The sequence below is a fragment of the Pelophylax lessonae genome, assembly GCF_965119305.1.
Source record: "Pelophylax lessonae genome assembly, chromosome: 5".
Classification (NCBI taxonomy): domain Eukaryota; kingdom Metazoa; phylum Chordata; class Amphibia; order Anura; family Ranidae; genus Pelophylax; species Pelophylax lessonae.
This window is the reverse complement of record NC_138772.1, coordinates 240,359,336-240,382,779: the sequence shown is the minus strand read 5'-3', so window position 1 is coordinate 240,382,779 and position 23,444 is coordinate 240,359,336. Positions and strand designations below refer to the sequence as shown.

At 45.1% G+C, this 23,444-nt stretch overlaps 1 protein-coding gene across 3 annotated transcripts in view; it reads left to right on the top strand.

Moving 5' to 3' along the window:
- Positions 1-23,444, top strand: part of RECK (reversion inducing cysteine rich protein with kazal motifs) — a gene marked incomplete at its 3' end in the record, with an annotated part of 1,214,950 nt that overhangs the window by 635,619 nt on the left and 555,887 nt on the right. For all 3 annotated transcript variants that reach the window (XM_082258598.1, XM_082258597.1, XM_082258599.1), the window contains exon 8: positions 15,744-15,941. In XM_082258598.1, coding sequence (XP_082114724.1) covers positions 15,744-15,941 — 198 coding nt within the window. The remainder of the gene's footprint in view (positions 1-15,743; positions 15,942-23,444) is intronic.

Below are 23,444 nucleotides of genomic sequence, written 5' to 3'. Positions count from 1 at the left end.
CTTCAGAAGTATGAGATGAACCCCAAAAACTTGGAAAGGTGGATCTCACACGTACCGACACAGACTATTCCGCAATTTAATTGATCCCCAAAGGTTTTTATTGAATAGCGGAATAGGAAATATGATCAAAAAAAGTGTATGTATCTCACACGTACAGAAGCACACTAGGCCCCAATTACTATTGTTTGTACACCTAAAAGGATGGAGGAGGAGGAGGAGTAGTATGGAACAGGCAGCACCCTCAAAGCTTCAGAAGTATGAGATGAACCCCAAAAACTTGGAAAGGTGGATCTCACACGTACCGACACAGACTATTCCGCAATTTAATTGATCCCCAAAGGTTTTTATTGAATAGCGGAATAGGAAATATGATCAAAAAAAGTGTATGTATCTCACACGTACAGAAGCACACTAGGCCCCAATTACTATTGTTTGTACACCTAAAAGGATGGAGGAGGAGGAGGTGGAGTATGGAACAGGCAGCACCCTCAAAGCTTCAGAAGTATGAGATGAACCCCAAAAACTTGGAAAGGTGGATCTCACACGTACCGACACAGACTATTCCACAATTTAATTGATCCCCAAAGGTTTTTATTGAATAGCGGAATAGGAAATATGATCAAAAAAAGTGTATGTATCTCACACGTACAGAAGCACACTAGGCCCCAATTACTATTGTTTGTACACCTAAAAGGATGGAGGAGGAGGAGGAGGAGTATGGAACAGGCAGCACCCTCAAATCTTCAGAAGTATGAGATGAACCTCAAAAACTTGGAAAGGTGGATCTCACACGTACCGACACAGACTATTCCGCAATTTAATTGATCCCCAAAGGTTTTTATTGAATAGCGGAATGGGAAATATGATCAAAAAAAGTGTATGTATCTCACACGTACAGAAGCACACTAGGCCCCAATTACTATTGTTTGTACACCTAAAAGGATGGAGGAGGAGGAGGAGGAGTATGGAACAGGCAGCACCCTCAAAGCTTCAGAAGTATGAGATGAACCCCAAAAACTTGGAAAGGTGGATCTCACACGTACCGACACAGACTATTCCGCAATTTAATTGATCCCCAAAGGTTTTTATTGAATAGCGGAATAGGAAATATGATCAAAAAAAGTGTATGTATCTCACACGTACAGAAGCACACTAGGCCCCAATTACTATTGTTTGTACACCTAAAAGGATGGATGAGGAGGAGGAGGAGTATGGAATAGGCAGCACCCTCAAAGCTTCAGAAGTATGAGATGAACCCCAAAAACTTGGAAAGGTGGATCTCACACGTACCGACACAGACTATTCCGCAATTTAATTGATCCCCAAAGGTTTTTATTGAATAGCGGAATAGGAAATATGATCAAAAAAAGTGTATGTATCTCACACGTACAGAAGCACACTAGGCCCCAATTACTATTGTTTGTACACCTAAAAGGATGGATGAGGAGGAGGAGGAGTATGGAACAGGCAGCACCCTCAAAGCTTCAGAAGTATGAGATGAACCCCAAAAACTTGGAAAGGTGGATCTCACACGTACCGACACAGACTATTCCGCAATTTAATTGATCCCCAAAGGTTTTTATTGAATAGCGGAATAGGAAATATGATCAAAAAAAGTGTATGTATCTCACACGTACAGAAGCACACTAGGCCCCAATTACTATTGTTTGTACACCTAAAAGGATGGAGGAGGAGGAGGAGGAGGAGTATGGAACAGGCAGCACCCTCAAAGCTTCAGAAGTATGAGATGAACCCCAAAAACTTGGAAAGGTGGTTCTCACACGTACCGACACAGACTATTCCGCAATTTAATTGATCCCCAAAGGTTTTTATTGAATAGCGGAATAGGAAATATGATCAAAAAAAGTGTATGTATCTCACACGTACAGAAGCACACTAGGCCCCAATTACTATTGTTTGTACACCTAAAAGGATGGAGGAGGAGGAGTATGGAACAGGCAGCACCCTCAAAGCTTCAGAAGTATGAGATGAACCCCAAAAACTTGGAAAGGTGGATCTCACACGTACCGACACAGACTATTCCGCAATTTAATTGATCCCCAAAGGTTTTTATTGAATAGCGGAATAGGAAATATGATCAAAAAAGTGTATGTATCTCACACGTACAGAAGCACACTAGGCCCCAATTACTATTGTTTGTACACCTAAAAGGATGGATGAGGAGGAGGAGGAGTATGGAACAGGCAGCACCCTCAAAGCTTCAGAAGTATGAGATGAACCCCAAAAACTTGGAAAGGTGGATCTCACACGTACCGACACAGACTATTCCGCAATTTAATTGATCCCCAAAGGTTTTTATTGAATAGCGGAATAGGAAATATGATCAAAAAAAAGTGTATGTATCTCACACGTACAGAAGCACACTAGGCCCCAATTACTATTGTTTGTACACCTAAAAGGATGGAGGAGGAGGAGGAGGAGTATGGAACAGGCAGCACCCTCAAAGCTTCAGAAGTATGAGATGAACCCCAAAAACTTGGAAAGGTGGATCTCACACGTACCGACACAGACTATTCCGCAATTTAATTGATCCCCAAAGGTTTTTATTGAATAGCGGAATAGGAAATATGATCAAAAAAAGTGTATGTATCTCACACGTACAGAAGCACACTAGGCCCCAATTACTATTGTTTGTACACCTAAAAGGATGGAGGAGGAGGAGGAGGAGGAGTATGGAACAGGCAGCACCCTCAAAGCTTCAGAAGTATGAGATGAACCCCAAAAACTTGGAAAGGTGGATCTCACACGTACCGACACAGACTATTCCGCAATTTAATTGATCCCCAAAGGTTTTTATTGAATAGCGGAATAGGAAATATGATCAAAAAAAGTGTATGTATCTCACACGTACAGAAGCACACTAGGCCCCAATTACTATTGTTTGTACACCTAAAAGGATGGAGGAGGAGGAGTATGGAACAGGCAGCACCCTCAAAGCTTCAGAAGTATGAGATGAACCCCAAAAACTTGGAAAGGTGGATCTCACACGTACCGACACAGACTATTCCGCAATTTAATTGATCCCCAAAGGTTTTTATTGAATAGCGGAATAGGAAATATGATCAAAAAAGTGTATGTATCTCACACGTACAGAAGCACACTAGGCCCCAATTACTATTGTTTGTACACCTAAAAGGATGGATGAGGAGGAGGAGGAGTATGGAACAGGCAGCACCCTCAAAGCTTCAGAAGTATGAGATGAACCCCAAAAACTTGGAAAGGTGGATCTCACACGTACCGACACAGACTATTCCGCAATTTAATTGATCCCCAAAGGTTTTTATTGAATAGCGGAATAGGAAATATGATCAAAAAAAAGTGTATGTATCTCACACGTACAGAAGCACACTAGGCCCCAATTACTATTGTTTGTACACCTAAAAGGATGGAGGAGGAGGAGGAGGAGTATGGAACAGGCAGCACCCTCAAAGCTTCAGAAGTATGAGATGAACCCCAAAAACTTGGAAAGGTGGATCTCACACGTACCGACACAGACTATTCCGCAATTTAATTGATCCCCAAAGGTTTTTATTGAATAGCGGAATAGGAAATATGATCAAAAAAAGTGTATGTATCTCACACGTACAGAAGCAAACTAGGCCCCAATTACTATTGTTTGTACACCTAAAAGGATGGAGGAGGAGGAGGAGGAGGATGAAAAAGGCAGCACCCTCAAATCTTCAGAAGTATGAGATTGTGTTCACTGTACCCCACAAAGATTGTGTTCACTGCACCCCAAAAGAATTGTCTTCACTGCACCCCACAAATATTGTGTTCACTGTAATCCACAAAGATTGTGTTCATTGTACCCCCCAAAGATTTTGTTCACGGCACCCCACAAAGATTGTGTTCACTGTACCCCACAAAGATTTTGTTCACTGCACCCCACAAGGATTGTCTTCACTGCACCCCACAAGGATTGTCTTCACTGCACCCCACAAAGATTGTGTTCACTGTACCCCACAAAGATTGTGTTCACTGCACCCCAAAAGGATTGTCTTCACTGCACCCCACAAAGATTGTGTTCACTGTACCCCACAAAGATTGTGCTCACTGTACCCCCCAAAGATTTTGTTCACTGCACCCCACAAGGATTGTCTTCACTGCACTCCACAAGGATTGTCTTCACTGCACCCCACAAAGATTGTCTTCACTGCACCCCACAAAGATTGTGTTCACTGCACCCCAAAAGGATTGTCTTCACTGCACCCCACAAAGATTGTGTTCACTGTACCCCAGAAGGATTGTCTTCACTGCACCCCACAAGGATTGTCTTCACTGCACCCCACAAAGATTGTGTTCACTGTACCCCACAAAGATTGTGTTCACTGCACCACAAAAGGATTGTCTTCACTGCACCCCACAAAGATTGTGTTCACTGTACCCCACAAAGATTGTGTTCACTGTACCCCACAAAGATTTTGTTCACTGCACCCCACAAAGATTTTGTTCACTGCACCCCACAAAGATTGTGTTCACTGCACCCCAAAAGGATTGTCTTCACTGCACCCTACAAAGATTGTGTTCACTGTACCCCACAAGGATTGTCTTCACTGCACCCCACAATGATTGTCTTCACTGCACCCCACAAAGATTGTGTTCACTGTACCCCACAAAGATTGTGTTCACTGCACCCCAAAAGGATTGTCTTCACTGCACCCCACAAAGATTGTGTTCACTGTACCCCACAAAGATTGTGTTCACTGTACCCCCCAAAGATTTTGTTCACTGCACCCCACAAGGATTGTCTTCACTGCACCACTGCACCCCACAAGGATTGTCTTCACTGCACCCCACAAAGATTGTGTTCACTGTACCCCACAAAGATTGTGTTCACTGTTCCCCCCAAAGATTTTGTTCACTGCACCCCACAAGGATTGTCTTCACTGCACCCCACAAGGATTGTCTTCACTGCACCCCACAAAGATTGTGTTCACTGTACCCCACAAAGATTTTGTTCACTGTACCCCACAAAGATTGTGTTCACTGTACCCCACAAAGATTTTGTTCACTGCACCCCACAAAGATTGTGTTCACTGCACCCCAAAAGGATTGTCTTCACTGCACCCCACAAAGATTGTGTTCACTGTACCCCACAAGGATTGTCTTCACTGCACCCCACAAGGATTGTCTTCACTGCACCCCACAAAGATTGTGTTCACTGTACCCCACAAAGATTTTGTTCACTGCACCCCAAAAGGATTGTGTTCACTGCACCCCAAAAAGATTGTGTTCACTGCAGCCCACACACAGAAAAATGGATGTGGATCACTGACACCTGCCTATCTCCTATCCCACACCACACAGCAATATCGATTGTAGTTTGTAGAACACACTGACCCTATAATTCAGCAGACTCTATCCCTAAAATGCCTACAACTCGCCCTGCCTAAACACTCCGACCTGACCCTAAATTCTATCCGGACACCAATTCGTTTTCCCTGCCTGTCTTTCCCTAATCAGCAGCCAGCACGTATGTGTGCTCTGTCCCTGAGCTAAGCAGCAGAATGACGCCGCTGCGGCTGCCTCGAACTAATAAAGACTTGGTCACATGCTTCAGACGGCCAATCACAGCTACTCATACATTTGCAGGCATGGCTGGGATAGCTTAAGGCACACCAGTTAAACGATTGTTGATTGGCTGTTGAAAGCCCGCCATGAAAAGAGCGCCAAAACATGCAAAACCCGGAAATAAAACGACCGAACACGGATTTTTTACCCGAACATACAGTAAAGTGTCCGTGTCCGTGTTCGGGTAACAAAAATCCAATTATTCGGTACGAACACGAATAATACAGTCCGTGTTCGCTCAACACTACTCACTAACTATGTAACTCATCTATGTATCTTCTCCAGTATCTTCCCGAATATAGAATTTAAACTAACAGGTCTATAGTTACTTGGCAAAGACTTTGATCCCTTTTTAAATATATGCACCACATTGGCCCTATGCCAATCCAGTGGTGCTATTCTAGTCCTTAACGAGTCCCTAAAAATCAGAAACAAAGGCTTTGAAATTGCAGAGCTCAATTCTTTTAGGATGTGTAGGTGGATGCCATCTGGTCCAGGTGCTTTATCTCTTAATATTTCTGGACCATATCACATTTGAGCCATTGTGGATCATTTGAGGCTGTGTCAATACCATCCTCATTATGGTCATGAGCTCCCCCATGCTCCTTTGTATACACAGAGCTGAAGAAAGAATTTAATAAATTTGCTTTCTCTTTGTTCCCAGTCACCCACTCAAGATTATTTTGTAAAGGGCCTACATGCTCAGACCTAACCTTTTTACTGTTAATCTATTTGAAGAATTTTTTGGGGTTTGTCCTACTATCTTTTGCAATCTGTTGTTCATTTATCCTTGATTTCCTTTTTACACATTGTGTTATATTCTTTATAACAATTAAACAATGATAGCGTTCCTTCATTTTTATATTTTTTAAAAGCTCTTTTCTTATTATTTATTGCTTTTTTAACTTTGCTTGTGAGCCACATTGGTTTTATTTTTACCCTTTTAAACGTATTGCCCATGGGAATATACTTTGCAGTGAGTTTGCATACAGTCTTTTTGAAGAATTCCCATTTCTGTTCTGTGTTCATCTATGCCAATATTCCCTCCTAGTTTAAGTCTTGGAGAGCAGCCCTCATCCTTGGAAAATTTGCTCTCTTAAAGTTAAGTGTTTTTATATTTCCTGTATGCGTTGTTGCTTACAGCTAACATTAAATGAAATCATATTATGGTCACTGCTACCCAGATGTTCTTTTATATGAATAAGCTCTGCATGGTTTGAGATTACCAGGTCCAACAGAGCAATCATAAAATTGTCTTTGTATTACGTACACCCATGTACATTTCCATCCATACTGCTTCAGACTCTTTACACTCTCCATCAACTAGGTCCTCTTTCACGCTCACTTTGAGATCACTTTGAGACCCCCCCCCCCTGTGTTTTACCCTGCCTAATTTATACTTTTCCTCTCCAGGGGACACGGGCTGTTTCCCCAAGAAGATCCTCAGCTTTCAATATCCAGCTTCAGAACACGCTGGAGTGCCCTTCTGACATTTTGACACAAGTCTCCCAGGGGTGTAAAGAATTCTGGCTCGATCATGGCCAGGTGCACTGTGGAGGGGGCTACTTGTTTAATTGCTTCAGCTTGACTGGAACTTGTTGGACACTCATCTGGAACTTTTCAGCTGGATTATGCAAAGCTCAGTTTTGTTGGCCAACTGCAAACAGATGCATCTGAAACTGTCTGGGACTTTTTGCTTCCACTCTAACAAGGCATATGTGCGGGAGGTCCCATGGTCTGATCTGATGTCAATCACCTATACTTTCCAGTCTGAGGCCAATGTCTTCACTGCTTGACTGTTCTGTCCTTCAGTCCAGGTCTCCCCAGGGTGCTCAATCACCACGCTCAACTCTGGGTGCCACTTCGTCACCACACCACAAAATAGCAGCAGGGGGGGTCCATCCTGGTACTTGTAGAGATGCTGTCTTGAGGAGTTGATTGCAGAGTAGCGATATATCCCAGACAAGCCCCCACGCGTAGCTCTACTTCCACAGGAGCGGCTTGAATATTGTTGGTTCCTTACTCTGCCTACGTCGCTGGTACACCTGGCAACAATTGTTAGTATAAATACCAAAGAAAATTAACACAGGTTGAGTGGACACAGAAATTATCTTTTCTGTGAACTTGCTTAAGGAAGGAAAGAAAACAACAGTAACAATATTAAATAGTAAGCAGATATGCATGGGTGAACAAGGAATAAAGGGCTTTAGGAGGAACCTCAAAGATCAAATCTGTCTGCTCTCAGGGGACTCGTTTAATTGAAATAACCAAGACAGCAGAGGTAAACATACAAAAGTAACAAATTATATGGTAGATATTACTTCAGTAAATTAACTGCCAACTCTACTTAAATTGGGCTATATGAGTCCAGGCATCAGGAGGGCAGAGGATTGACCTTGTTTTCTATGTCAGTTCTCTCCCTTCTTCACCCCAGCACCACAGTCCCAATAGGCCTGTTCAAACACAATACCTGATTCAGTGCACTGAATTAACCCACAACCTAAACGCGCTCATATAATGACTAGAGACCTGAGTGTAGATAGGGCCCTTCAGACTTTAGATGACTTTATGGTGGTGCACTTGTTGAAATTTCTTTTATGTAGAGAACAAAGTACATCCAAAGAGAACTTGGTAGATAGAAAGGAATAGAAACTCAAATGGTGTTGGTAATCTTCAGCTTAATCTAGCAGGTACTATCACTGCCAAACAGAGTGTAACAGCATCACAGATTCTCCTAATCAAGTGAGCAAGTGCAACAACAGAAGTTCAGTGTTCTGGCTTAGGGAGGATTGGGCAAGTGCCCTCTCACCAATCCTGTATCCAGAGGCCCAGGGGGGATATATCATAGGATCAATCCTCCAGGTTTTCCCGACTGGCCACCTCCACACGGAAACAGCACACACTGACAGGGACGCCTGAAGATTCACTCGGGTCCTCTCTGTAGCCCTGGATGTCAGCTGCTGACTTCGGAGCTGTAGCAGGAACCATCAGCACCCTTCTCTAGCATCCGGTCTTCCTCACACTTCATAGTAACTGACTCCCCCTCCCCCAGGAAGCCTCTGCTGCAAGATCCCTCATCTCGGTTTATGAGCTGACGATTTAAGTAGTTTTTATCCTGAAGTTTACAGTGGGCAGCCTGGGTTGGGGACTACATATCCGAGATTTCCTTGCAGTTTTTCAGTTCTCCCTGGATTGGCCAACCCCTCCTGCCAATGGAGAAACAGGGGAGGGCACTGAGGGTCTGTGAATATGTCTCTCACTCACTGCACGGAGAGAGAAGGAGAGGGGAAATTCCCCTGTAGCTGCTGGCAATCTGTGTGTCCTTGTCAGCTTGCCTGTGCTTTTATAAGTCGCAGGCTGCAGCAGGAAATATGGGGTCACAGATGGGCTGAGCTGCACACCCCCCCCCCCCCCCCACCAAAGAACAAGGCAATAAAGTCTTGAACCTGCTACATGCTTTTGTCATACATAAGGAGAAAGAAACAGTTTAACATATGCAAGGTGGCAAACAGTTCAAACCAATTAGCATAGGAAGGGGGGTTGTCTTGCCTACAGGCCACTTTAATTGGGATGGCCATGGGTTTCTACCACTCACTTCAGTATTGCTGCTTTAAGTGCACCTGTGCACAGATAAGTTACATTTAGGCATTTTATATTTTTAAAGTGTATCCAAAGGCAAAACTTTTTTAGATTTTGTTTACAGTGGTGAGGGGTTAGAACCCTTGTTAGGTTTCTATATGTGTACCTGGTAAATGGGCGCATTCTGTCTATTCGTCTATGGTGACCACGGTTATTGGAACTTTTAGCTTTTATTGTCCTTCCCTGTAAAAATCAATAAGAAAATATGATTTAATTAGACAACAGTACCATGATCATCTTAAAACAAACTCCAGCCAAAAATTACAAAATAAAAATGAATAGCTCAGCAAAGAGTAAATAGAAAATAACAGCATTTACTGAAATATTCAGCTTTAATCTAGCGATTTCCACTGCAGTACTTTTGATTTTCTGTTGTTGGGTGTCCTCAGTCTGATGGCCAGCTTCATTTACCCTCCTTCTCTGAGCCCTGGTTGTCCTGGACCCTCTCCAGTCTGGAAATGTGGCATGGTGATGAGCCGTCTCTCTTGTCACTAAGCTTTCTCTTCCTATCAGCATGCATCTTATCAGCATATAAACTGAATGGCTCCTTCCCTGCGTTGCTATTTCCTCTGACACTCAGGCCTTGCTGTACAGGGAATGTAAGACCCTGATACTTAAGCTGCTACCATTTAAAAATACATTTAATAATGCATTCATGTTTGCAGGGCTGCAATTATCGGTGTATTTTATATTTACCTAGACTACAACTTTAAAACGATTGTAAAGGAAATCTGTCCAGTGCCTCCATGGGAAAGGGGCACTCATGCGTGCTCCCTCCTGAGCCCTGCTGCTCTGTTCATTGGCAAAGACAGCAGGACTCAGCCACGCCCACTCCTTCCTCATCACTGGAGTTTGACAGGAGTGAGAGCCAATGGCTCTTGCTGCTATCAATCTGCCCCATGAGAAAGGAGTCAGCATCAATAGGCGCTGCTCTTGTGCACGTCGGTGGATCGAATCTGGCTCAGGTAAGTATAAAGGGGGATCCTGTAGCAGAGAAGGTTTTTTCCCTAATGCATAGAATGCATTAAGGTAAAAGACCTTGAGGCTTTAGAACCACTTTAAGTTGTTGTAAGTTAAATCTAAATAGAGAGACAAAGCGCACCGGCTCCTAGTGCAACACCATTTATTCAATAGCAATAAAAGCAACAATAAAACACAATGCACTCACATTGTTGTATGGGTAAACTAGCGTCCGTTTCAGGCTGTAATTTCTTCCCAGAGTGGAGTGGTGATGTGAGATCATGTGTTAACTCGTTCAGATCCTTGTTCTGTGGATATCAGAGAAGGCAAGGCAGATTGAACTGGACGGCTTGGCCTGACCCTTTGTTATTTAAGGCTCATTTCTCTCTGATTTCTGGTGAGTGTTTTATCCTTAGGGAGAGGTCCCACGAGGTGTGGGGACAGGAGTCCGTTTGAAAGCACTGGATCATATTACTGAAAGACTATGCTCTTTGATTTGCACTATCTTTGATCTTGTGAACATTCCAATATTCTGTTATCTATTTCTTTTACAAGCATCGAGTGGGAGAGGAGGAACAACTTTGTTAGAAGCGCTGCTAATGTGGACATTGTTATATCTAATATTATATATATAATATATATATATATATATATATATATATATATATATATATATATATATATATATATATATATATATATATATATATATATATATATAATGATTTAATAAAATACATACAGAGTAATGTGAAAATGTAAAGGTTTACAATGTTCCTAAAGAATTTCTTAAAAACTTTTTCATAATCACCTCTTTAAAAAGGTTATCTTAGAGTAAATGTCTTGTGGCAGGACTGCCACTTTTAGCGCACATTGAAGAAGGGGTCAATGAATTTCAAGGTGTATACTGACTACAAATCAAGTTGCCTTTTAACTAATAGCTATGTGTTTCTTGTGGAAGCCTACTAACTGGCAATGAATCGGTTAACAATCCCAACAATGGTACTTTTTAAGAGCCCCTATGATAACATGTGGCAAACCTATGAAAACACATTGTCTTGGCAAGTGTTCCTTGTCAGCTGGTACTGCCCGAAGATCACGTGTTTGTGAAGACAAGCCTGGCTTCCCTGTGATCTGAGGATCTCTGTCGTTGGCAGGTGGCTCACGTGCAGCTTGTTGGCTGCACGCTGACATACTGGGACCATCTACCTCCAGCTCTTTTTAAATCCTGCCAGGAGCCCCAGCCGCTAGGGAGAAATTACAGCCTGACACAGACACTCTTTTACACATACAACAATGTGAGTGCATTGTGTTTTGTTGTTGCTTTTATATTTATTGAATAAATGGTGTTGCACTAGGAGCCAGACCACTCTTTTAGAGTTGAGCGAACACCTGGATGTCCGGGTTCGGCCGAACTTGAAAAAAAAGTCCAGGTTCGTGACCCGAACTTAACCCGAACTTTACCTCGATCCCGAAACCTATTGAAGTCAATGGTGACCTGAACTTTTGAGCACTATAATGGCTCTAAAAAAAACATGGAAAGGGCTAGAGGGCTGCAAATGGCAGCAAACTCTTCTTAAGAGCATGGCAAGTGCTCTGCAATCAAATGTGGATAGGGAAATAACTTAAAATAAGATAAAAAAACAGAAAAAAAATAATCATCTTGATCTAGGAGGACGAGGCACCTATTGGAGTAGGAGGTTGAGGTGGCGGTGGATGTGGCGGTGTAGGTGGAAGCGGCAGTGGAGGAGGACGAGATAGCCAACACTGGTTTTTGTTTTTAATTTTATTTCTTTTTAAATTAGGGTACACCCCAAAAGAGTGAGAAAGATCAAAAATACAACAATGGCTGGGTAAGGCCGGTGTACATGTCTGTTCTGCACAAGGTACGAACAAGTCCTGTGGGATCCATGCCTGGTTCATTTTAATGAACGTGAGCTTGTCCACATTGGTTCTGGACAGGCGGCTGCGCTTGTCTGTGATAACGCCCCCAGCCGTGCTAAATACATGTTCAGATAATACACTTGCTGCAGGGTAGGCCAGCACCTCCAGTGCATAAAGGGCAAGCTCAGTTCATGTGCCCAATTTGGAGACCCAGAAGTTGAAGGGGGCAGACCCGTCATTCAGTACGCGTACAGTACATAAGGAACGGTAAGGAACTGTATATGGTAAGGAATGGTGATGGCGGCGGGGGGGGGCTTTTTTCCCCCTTCTGGGTTGAGTCTGGCGTTGGAAAAGGTATGTGTCCCTGGTTGTGGGCCGGGCTCTCCCAAAGCTGTCTAAGTTCTGAGGCCTTCTGGAAGGGACGGGGCTGCACTGGTCTTGCCAGGGACCAGGATTCTGAAAAGCCTGTGGTGTATGTGCCCCTGGAGTGGCAGTCCAGGGGTGCCATAATTCACGGTGGATGGCAACACTATGAGTATGGCACCAAGGACACTGCACTTCCTACACACGTTTTTCACATCTGCCTCTAGGGCCGGGCCTTTTGTTCAGGAGTCAGGACCAGAGGAATTTTTTATTCCTGGCCGAAAGGCCTGCCATAGTATTGCAACGTGGCACTAACCTTTGCACTTCTTCACTATCCCTTTCCCCACTTTTATGTGTTGTGTGTCTCACGTTTTGTGTTTTTTTTATTGCGGCGGTACACTTTATTTTGCACAGAGTGAGTAGTAGGGTGTAGGTCCTTGGGCCTGTCCCTGAAAGTCTTGGGAGGGGGTGGATATGACCTTCTGGCTTGGTTCGCCCTCTCTCATGGGGTCTCTCTTCAGGAGAGCCCCACCTAGTACTTGGGGTGGTCTGTTTCAGCAGACCTCCTAAAGAACGGGGCTGCCTGGTTTCGGCCAGGTTAGCCAGTGTAAGTACCCCAGTCCCTGTCAGGAGCCTTGCGCCCCGGAGGATCAGGGTCAAGGACCATGTGTACACCCTGTGCACTTTTTTTTATGTTTCACTTTTTTGGTGTGCACTTGTTTATGCACCCACCGGGTGATAGCCTGAGTGTGTTCACACACCACGGGCTTAAAAAAAAAAAAAAACAGCTGGTGGCCCTGGTTGTTGTGGCATGCCAACAAAGCTTTTCCACATTTCATACATGCTAACCCTGCCTTATGAGGTGCTGGCGGTGCCCTGGCTGCGTTGGCGACCTCCTCCTCCTCTGCCTTCGCCTTGTGCTTCCACTGTGCTCCCGCTGTCAGGTGGGAATGCCACCAGCATTTCTTCTCGACCTTTTGGCTAAGATCAAGTGTAGTATCTGTTGTTATCAGTTATCTGGGTGCCACCCTGCTGTGAACATGGTTCCTCCTCCTGCATCTCCTCCTCCTCCACCTCGTCATCCTCCAGAACTGTGCCCTTGCTGGACAATTGTGTACCTGGCGTTTGTCGGTGCAGGAACCCACCCTTGGAGCCACTTGTGAATGACTGCCCTGAAAGCCTTGGAAATGATCACTGCTCCGGATGCAGAGGCGGTAGAGGATGACGATGAGGAAGCAGAGTAGGAGTTAGCAACAGGAGGCAAACTGAAGCGCCCTGCAATTCTCGGTGGTGGAAGGAGATGCGCCAAACAAATTTAAAGGGTGTATCTCACAGTAACATAATCAGCAAACGCTGCCAAATTATTAATTTTCCCCTTAATGGGTGTTTATTGAATAGCAGAATAGAACAACAGTATACAACGGGTGTATCTCAAACGTACAGATACAGACTAAGCTGCAATTTAATATCTGTCTTTCCCCTAAATGGGTGTTTATTGAATAGCAGAATAGAACAACAGTATCCAAAGGGTGTATCTCACACATACTTATACAGACTAAGCCGCAATTTAATATCTTTCTTTCCCCTAAATGGGTGTTTATTGAATAGCAGATTAGAACAACAGTATCCAAAGGGTGTATCTCAGAGTAACATATGCAGACTAGGCCGCAATTTAATATTTTTACCTTAAATGGGTGTTTATTGAATAGCGGACTAGAACAACAGTATACAACGGGTGTATCTGACACGTAGAGATACAGACTAGGCCGCAATTTAATATTTTTTCCCTAAATGGGTGTTTATTGAATAGCGGAATAGAACAACAGTATACAACGGGTGTATCTCGCAGTAAAATATGCAGACTAGGCCGCAATTTTTTTTCCCTAAATGGGTGTTTATTGAATAGCGGAATAGAATAACAGTATCCAAAGGGTGTATCTCACAGTAACGTATGAATGAAACATTTTTATTGTTCCCTTTAATTGGTGATTTTTGAATAGCAGATTAGAACAGCAGTGTCTAAACACTGTTTTCACAGTAAAATATGAAAGAAAAAACTTTTTTTTTTTAAATCCAGATTAGGCAGACACATATGCACTGAGCTTGCATTACATGGCCGCTACACGCCGCACGCCACCCACCTAACAGGTTGGATACTGTTGTTGTTCTATTCTGCTATTGAATAAAAACACATTTGAATGAATAACTGAAAAATAATGATTTTTCCCTAAAAACTGAAAATTTATTATTTTCCCCTTAAATTGGTGATTTTTGAATAGCAGATTAGAACAGCAGTGTCTAAACACTGTATGTCACAGTAAAATATGAAGGAAAAAAACGTGTTTGTTTTTTTAAATCCAGATTAGGCAGACACATATGCACTGAGCTTGCATTACATGGCCGCTACACGCCGCCCACCTAACAGACTGATAAAAGTTTTTTTTTCTCCCTCCTCCTCACTGGGCTCAGGTCAGGGCAAAAAGATTGTGCACTGCACCCCCACACAATAAAATCGATGTAGATCGCTGTCTGATTAAAGAAGATTCTCCTATTCTTTCCCTGAAAGCAATCTCCAGCCTGCCCCTACAATAATCTCCTATCTCTCCCTCATATCAGCAGCAGCAGGAACCTGACCCTACAGTAGTTAGAGCAGAGTGACGTGTGGCGCTACGTGACTCCAGCTTATATAGAGGCTGGGTCACATGGTGCACTGGCCAATCACAGCCATGTCATTAGTAGGCATGGCTGTGATGGCTTCTAAGGGCACACTAGTTAAACGCTTGTTGATTGCCTGCCCTGCAGCTGTTGAAACTGTGGCATTAAAACCGCGCCAAAACATTAAAACCGTGCCAAAACATGAAATAAAATCACCGAACAACGGACTGTATCCTGAATATACAGTAAAATGTTCGGGTCTGTGTCTGGGTACCGAACACCCAAAAGTCCGGTATGATCCCGAACAATAAAGTCCATGTTCGCTCAACCATACATTCTTTCTCTCTCTTTGTTTTTCCTGCTGTCCGTTTCCCACTGGTCTATGGAGCTGCACATCGTGGTGCACATTATGCTGGGTTACCCCCTTCCTTGGTGGACTATAGAGATCATAAAAACTTACTTGACTTCATTAACCCTTGGGTGGAACAATTTTGTGACTTTATTTCTCCAATTATTTTTATTTTGAGGATCTTATGGACTATAGCGCTAGTATGGAAGTTTTTTCTTATTCTTGTAAGTCAAATCTGCATAATGTTTTTTTAATGATTTTAACAGACTTAGTAATTTTGAGCTTTCTCTGTTTCTTTCAGTGGGATCTGTATGCTGCAGCTATGCTGGTCGGCATACCAACTGCCGGGAGTATTGTCAGGCTATATTTCGCACAGATTCATCACCAGGGCCATCACAAATCAAAGCAGTGGAGAACTTCTGTGCTTCCACTAGCCCTCAGTTAGTTCAGTGTGTGAACAACTACACACAGTCTTATCCAATGAGGAACCCTGTTGACAGTAAGTTGGTTGTTCTTCCTGTAAAGTTTGTTATAATAACGATGTATATTTTAGTGTTGTGAGATTACTTGCAAGTTGAATCACTTAAAGAATAATTCCAGGCATTGGCATGTTATACATTGGTGCAGTTCGGACCAATGTAACTGTGTGTATAACATACATGGCTAATGTCTCTGGAAGCTGGAAAACACTGAAGTAGATACCACTACTTAAGTAATCTACACTTGCTTACAGTATTGTACATGCTCATTTACCAGTGTTTAATAGCTTTAAAGACACTGCTAGAACAGAAAAGTACCCATTGATCTGCCAGAAATCCACTCTGCATGTGTTTGGGCTGATCACACACCTCATTTTTGTGGACTTTGTGTCAGCCCAGCCAATTATTATTTTACTAAACTCCTAATAGCATCTCCTATGCTATTCTACACAACATAGAGTGTAGTCATTCTGTAGTCCCAAGATAGCAACTAGTAGGGTTTTTTTTTTTTAAATCAAAATCAAAGTTTATTAAACCACAAAATTATACAGTAAGTATAAAAAGACAAGTGATAAATGCAATACTGTCAACCATAATTAAGTGGCATATGCAAAAACAACAAACCCCCCCCCCCCGAAACAAAATCCAAAAAAAAAAAAAACTGCCATGGGGACCCCCACCCGGGCCAGAAGGGCCCATCCAAGCCACATCATGCGTCTCAGCAGCCATCCAGTGCGTGCAGTATAGGAAAACATAACCTCAACTATACGATATGTAGAATGGACTCTTAGGTAGCACACGTCAGTGACGACTGTAGCCATCTATCCCAAATTTTATGGTACTTAGCAGGACACCCCCTATTAACATATATCAGCTTCTTATATGGCAGAGTAGCATTGATATCAGCAATCCACGCGGCCAGGGTAGGAGGCGAGGATTGCATCCAACTGCGAGCTAACAACTTACGGGCACTAAACAATGTCTCATGTATGAATTTCAAAGAATTTTTATCGACATCTAAATCTGGGAACAAGCCCAGTAGGCACTGCCTAGGATCCAATGAGACTGGGGAGCCCATTTGGTCATGTAGGAACTGAACAACTTGTTGCCAGAAACAATTAATACGAGGGCATTGCCAAATTAAATGCTCAAACGTCCCGGGGGAAAGGAGGCATTTGGGGCAATCCGGGGATCGGGAAGGATCAAATTTCGCCATCCTGACAGGCGTAAGATAGCATCTATGTAAAATGTAGGTATGTGTCAGTCTGTCAGACATCTTGGGAGACACCAATTTACCCACTTCCAGCACCTCACTCCAATCATCATCGTCCATGTCACCAGCACAATCCACCCATGGGGCCTTAAGGGCATAGGCCAGCTGCGTCGACGAGGGGTTAAGAAGCATATCATAAAACAAAGAGATCAGCTGCCGTGGTTTGTCCCTCTTTGCAACCAGCAGTACATCCAAAGGCTGCAAATGGGGACAAGCATCACCAAACTGTGCGGATAGGGCATGGCGCAACTGAAGAAATCGGAAGAACATAGAATTCGGTAGATGGAACTCGGCTTTCAGTCTGTCAAATTATTTGGGGCGACCGTCGTGGAGCACATGGGACAATAAATAAATGCCATGCTGTACCCAAATCCTTGGGTCAGGGATCAACAACAGTTCCCTTAGGTGTCTGTTAAACCACAGGGGCGTATCGTCATGAAACAAAGGGCAACCCAATTTCGCCACTGCCAGATCCCAGATCCGTTTGGTATGGAACCTAAAGGTATGTCTGCCGGAACCCCCCGGCGCTCCTCCAAGACCCCTGAGAATATCACAAAAGGGGTGCGGGAAATGGGCAGGGGATTGCGTGCAGACCAGAGATTCATAGCGTAGCCTGTCAAGTTTGTCAAAATAGAAAAAATGAGAGAGTTGTGCAGCAATATAATACAAGCCGAGGTCAGGGACCGCCAGGCCTCCCAGTCTAGTGGGGCACTTCAGTGCCCTCCAAGACAACTTGTGTCTGGACGAACCCCAGATGAAAGACTTAAGGACAGATTCCAGAACCCGAAAATATTTCAGTTGTATATAAACCGGTGAGTGCCAGAGAATGTACAGTATCTTAGGCAACAGCACCATTTTCACCAAGCCTATAAGACCCATAACACCCAAGGGCAGTTTAGACCAAATCTGCGTCTTATTCTTAGTCAAGGAAATCAGGGGTTCTACATTCAGAGGGACATAATCTGAGAGGTCCCGAGACACCTGAATCCCCAAGTATTTGAGTGAACTAACCCTCTGCAAAGGCAAGGATGCCTGTTCCAGTGGGGGTGGGAAGAGGTCAATAGGTAATATCTGGGACTTATCCCAGTTGATTTTCAAACCCGAGAAGGTCCCAAAGTCCTCGATAAGGCTGAGAGCAGTAGTCAGGGAGGATCCAGAATCAGCCAAGTACAGAACCATGTCATCTGCATACAGACCGACCTTTTCTTCCAAAGCACCCGAACACAGACCAGTGACACCAGGGTGTTCCCGCAAGGCCATAGCAAGTGGTTCAACAGCCAAGGCGTATAGAAGGGGAGAAATGGGGCACCCCTGACGCGTCCCCCTCGAGAGGGGGAAAGCAGCAGAGGTCCACCCATTCACTACCACCCTCGCTCTCGGGGAAGTGTAGAGAATGGAAAGCCATTTAACAAAATTAGGGCCGAAGCCGAAACAGCGTAGGCAGTGCCACAGATATGGCCATTCCACCGAGTCGAACGCCTTGGCTGCATCCAACGAAACTACCACCCTGGTGCCAACTTGCGAATGGGATGCCTGGATGTTCATATGCAAACGCCTGGTGTTAAACGCGGTATTCTTCGCAGGCATAAACCCAGTTTGATCCGCGTGAACAAGCGAGAGGATCACCTTGTTCAGACGCAGAGCCAATACTTTTGCTAGTATCTTGACATCTATTTGCAACAAGGAGATCGGCCTGTATGAGCCCGGCTGGTGAGGATCCTTACCTGGTTTAGAAATTAGCACAATAAGTGCCTCCGTCATAGAATCCGGGAGAGCATCTGCCTCAAAGGCCGCCCGGTAAACCTCGAGAAGCCTAGGGACCAAGACCTCAGAGAAGGTTTGATAGAATTCAACTGGCAGGCCATCCGACCCCGGGGCCTTAAAGCGGGCAAAAAGGGAAATCGCAGTAGCTATATCCGTTTCTGTAATGGGAGCTTCCAGTGTTTTAATTTGTTCATCAGTCAATGTAGGAAAGGAAAACTGGTCAAGAAACGTCCGGAGCTCCAAATCAGAATAGGTCGCCCTAGTCTTGTAAACATCCGAAAAGAACGCGACAGACTCCTCCGCCACTGCCGCCAGTTCCGACACCAAGTCCCCCGAAGGGGAAAGGAGCGAAACCACAACAGGGGGTCGAGAGTCAAGGTGTGCAAGATATGCCAATAATCTACCTGGGCGTTCCCCGTGCTCGAAAAACCGCTGCTTCGCAAAAAACATACGACGCTTGGCCCGCTCGTAACACAATTGGTCAGTAACTCGAGTCTGCAGTCTAATATCAGCCAAGCCAGCAGGGGAGGGGGCCCCCACATAGTCAACCTCCAGCTCGTTAAGCCGAGTCAGAGCCTGAGCATAGGAAGCCTCAGCCCCCCGTTTATGCCTGTTAATATGCTCGCTGAGTAGACGCCTAGCGTGTGATTTAAACATATCCCAGACATGCATGGGAGAGGCCGAGCCCACATTAGAGGTAAAGTAGAACTGCCACTCACCCGCCAGCTTGGCAATACTCGTCAAAATAGTCAGCCAGAAGGGGTTAAGCTTCCAAGTCACTATGGGGGGTACTACCGTCCTACAGAAAGTAACACAATACGGGGCATGGTCAGATAGTATGCGCGGACAGAAAAATGCACCCTGCAGCCTGGGGAGGAGGTGGCGGGAAACCAGAATGAGATCAATGCGGGACATGGACGAGTGAGTAGACGAGAAACAGGAATATGCCCTGCGGGCAGGGTAAAGGTGTCTCCAAGTGTCAATCAGTGCAAAATCTGACTTTGAAGGGGAAGAGGGGCACTCCCGGGTTGCCTATCCAGGCCCGGATTCAGCACAGCATTAAAGTCACCAAGCCATACGGCCGGAATAGTTGGGTGTCGAGACATGAAGGAAAACCCCTCTGTGAGGACACTCCAGCAATAGGGGGGCGGGATGTACCATGCCAGAAGCAACACAGGTGAATTATCAATAACAGTCCGTAAAAAGACATATCGGCCCTGAGGGTCCAGGTCGACCTCATGAACGGTGAACTGTACCGACTTGGCCACCAATACTGAGACCCCTCTGGAGAAGGTGGTGTGAGTAGAGTGAAATGCCCAGCCGATCCAGGGGCGCCGCAGCGCTCCCTGCATGGATCCAGCAGCGTGAGTCTCGACCAGTACAATCACGTCAGCGCGCTGACGTTTCAGATAGGAAAAAACAGCCGTGCGCTTCACTCTATCCCCAAGACCTCGGACGTTCCACGTCAAAAAAGTTAAAGATGGCATTGAAAAAGTAAAGTACCTGTAGCAGCAGACATATTCAGTAGCAGGGGGGAACCCCCAAAGTTAGCATGGTATATAGGACATAAGACACACTGGCAACATAGAAAGCCCCGAAGGGCAAGGTTAGGCAAGAGGCACAGAAAAACAGCATATGGGGACCCCATGGCATTAGAAAAACATAAAAAAAACAGAAAACCCAAACCCACCCGGCTCTGCACCACCCCCAACATGTGCGGGCATAATACCCAAACAGAACAGATAATGAAAAAGTAACACATAAGTCAATTCGCCGGCACCCCACCCGAGCCCCATGGCGGGGGACAGGTGAGGACCGGGGTGCTACACTTCGGTCATTTCCACATTCACACGGATAGCTTTCAAAAATGAAAAAAAACAAACAGGAGTAAAAATGGGAATAGCATAAAAAATCCAACAGCAGTAGTCGGGGGCGAAAGTCTCACTGAGTAACGTGGAGAGAGAACAAGCCCCATTCCAAAAGGAACAGGATCGCACAGTAGGTCCAGTAGAGCTAAACAATGCTACCCAAAAAACAGCGATTATGGTAACAAGAGATTTACAGTTCCCAGAATGAAGAGAGGGAGGGAAAAAAGACAAAAAAAGGTCCCCCCTCCCAACAGTATTAACGATCTCCGGGTATGTGACAGCAAGAAAAAGTGGGGTACTAGAGGGTACAAGAAACGTAATAACAGAAATGGGGGGAGCACAAAAAAGGATAGTCTGACCAGGCATCAGTCACATCCATCCGGAATCCCCCCTTCTCTTCAGCAGGAGATCCAAAAGAAAGGAAGAGGTCCAAGATCTTCAGCAGGGGAAAGTGAGGGGCTTCAGGCAGGGGCCACATTACGCCGATGCAGCCAATCCATGGCCAAGGCAGGGTCCTCAAAGAATTGGACTCGATCATCCACTTCCACCCGAAGGCGCGCCGGATAAAGCATGGCATACTTCAGATGTAGAGCTCGCATGCGGCGTTTAACTTCTAGGAACCGGGCCCGTTGGCGCTGAACCTCCCCAGAAAAATCCGGGAACACAGCGACATGGCCCTGTTGGAAGGGAATGTTCCCCTTGTCCCTGGAGAGGCGAAGAATCTTGTCCCTATCTCGAAAGTTAAGGAACTTGGCGATGAGTGTGCGGGCCGGGGCACCAGTTGGAGGGGGACGTGCAGGGATGCGGTGGGCCCTCTCCACCGCAAACATCACCGAGAAGGAGTCACGGCCATAGGATTGTATAAGGAGATCCTCCAGGAATCCAGCCGGATCAGTACCTTCAGCACACTCAGGCAGGCCAATAAACCGAAGGTTGCACCGTCGTAACCGGTTCTCCATGTCATCCTGCTTGGAATGGAGCTGCTGAAGTTGCAACGTGAAGTCCTCGGCGGAGTGCTGCAGGGGATGCAGGATATCTTCAGCCGCACTGATCCGTATCTCAGCCTCGGTGACCCGGTCACGCAACTTGGACATGTCCTGCCGTATCAACGAGATGTCGATCTTGACCTCCTCGATCTTGGAGGTAAGGGTACTTTGACACAGGGAGATGGCTTCCAGCACCCTGGAGGTCTCTGCCGTCGTAGGTTCTGACGAGGCGGAGGAGCCGGCGCCATCTTGAGCCGGCAAGGCCGGATCCTGCCGGCGAAATTTGTCAAGCTGGGAGCCGGCCGTCGTGCCCGGAGAATCAGGAGAAGTCAAGGAACGAGGTAAGGTGAATAAAGTCCAGGATAACGGATCAGGATGGGTAAAGCGGAGATTGGGTAGACGGAGCTCTCACCACATGCGACTTATCCCATCACGCTCCAGGCCACGCCCCCCCAGCAACTAGTAGGGTTATTTAAACTCCTTGAGATCGCACAAGACACTGGGCATTTCTAAATCTGACTTGATCATCAGGTACTTTTTATGCACTTATTAACCACTTAAGCCCCAGAGGATTTTCCTGCTAAAAGACCAGGGGGTATTTTGCGATTCGGCACTGCGTGACTTTAACGGACAATTGCGCGGTCGTGCGACGCTGTACCTAAACGAATTTGACGTCCTTTTTTTCCCACAAACAGAGCTTTCTTTTGGTGGTATTTGATCACCTGTGCGATTTTTACTTTTTGCGCTATAAACAAAAAAAGAGCGTAAATTTTGCAAAAATAACAATATTTTTCACATTTTTTTATATGAAATTCCCCAAAAAAAATGTAAAAATCAAAATTTTTTAACATTTTCGGCCAATTTGTTTTATCCTACCTATGTTTGGTAAAAAAAATTGCAAAAAGCGTATTTTTATTGGTTTGCGCAAAAGTTATCGCGTTTACTAACAAAGGGAAAGATTTTTGTCATTTTTGTTGTTTTTTTTTTTAACGCGTAATGTCGGCAATCTGCGATTTTTTTTGCGGTACTGCGACATTGTGGCGGACAGATCGGACCCTTGACTGACATTTTTGACACTTTTGGGGTTACCAGTGACATTTCTACAGTAATCAGTGCTATATATATGCACTGTTACTGTAAAAATACACTGGTAGTGAAGGGGTTAACTTTATTTGGGAGGGAGGGGCTGTGTGTGTCCCTAGGGGCGTGCTTTCTACTGTGATTGGCTGTGGCTTGAGCTGTAAGGACACTGATCAACGGATCTACATAGTAGATCCGTGTGATCAGTGTCTTTACACCGAGGAGAATGACAGGTGGCTTGTTTACACAAGCCGCCTGACTTTCTCCCTCTCCCCCGCCGATCGCCGAGTGACCGGCGGACATCGGGTGCGCCAGTGACACGCGCGGGGGGGTCCGTGACCGCGCGGGAGCAGGAGCGCGCCTCCGCGGGCGCGCGCGCTCGCTCCCCAGACCCTCCCAGCCTAGTGACGTTAATTAACGTCACTCTGCCTGGCAGGGGCTGACCGCCGCAGTAAATCTACTTGCGGCGGTCGGCAAGCGGTTAAACAGATATAACAAAACACTTTGTTTTGTATATTTAAAAGAGCAGAAGCTTGCAAAAAAGGGGAATGG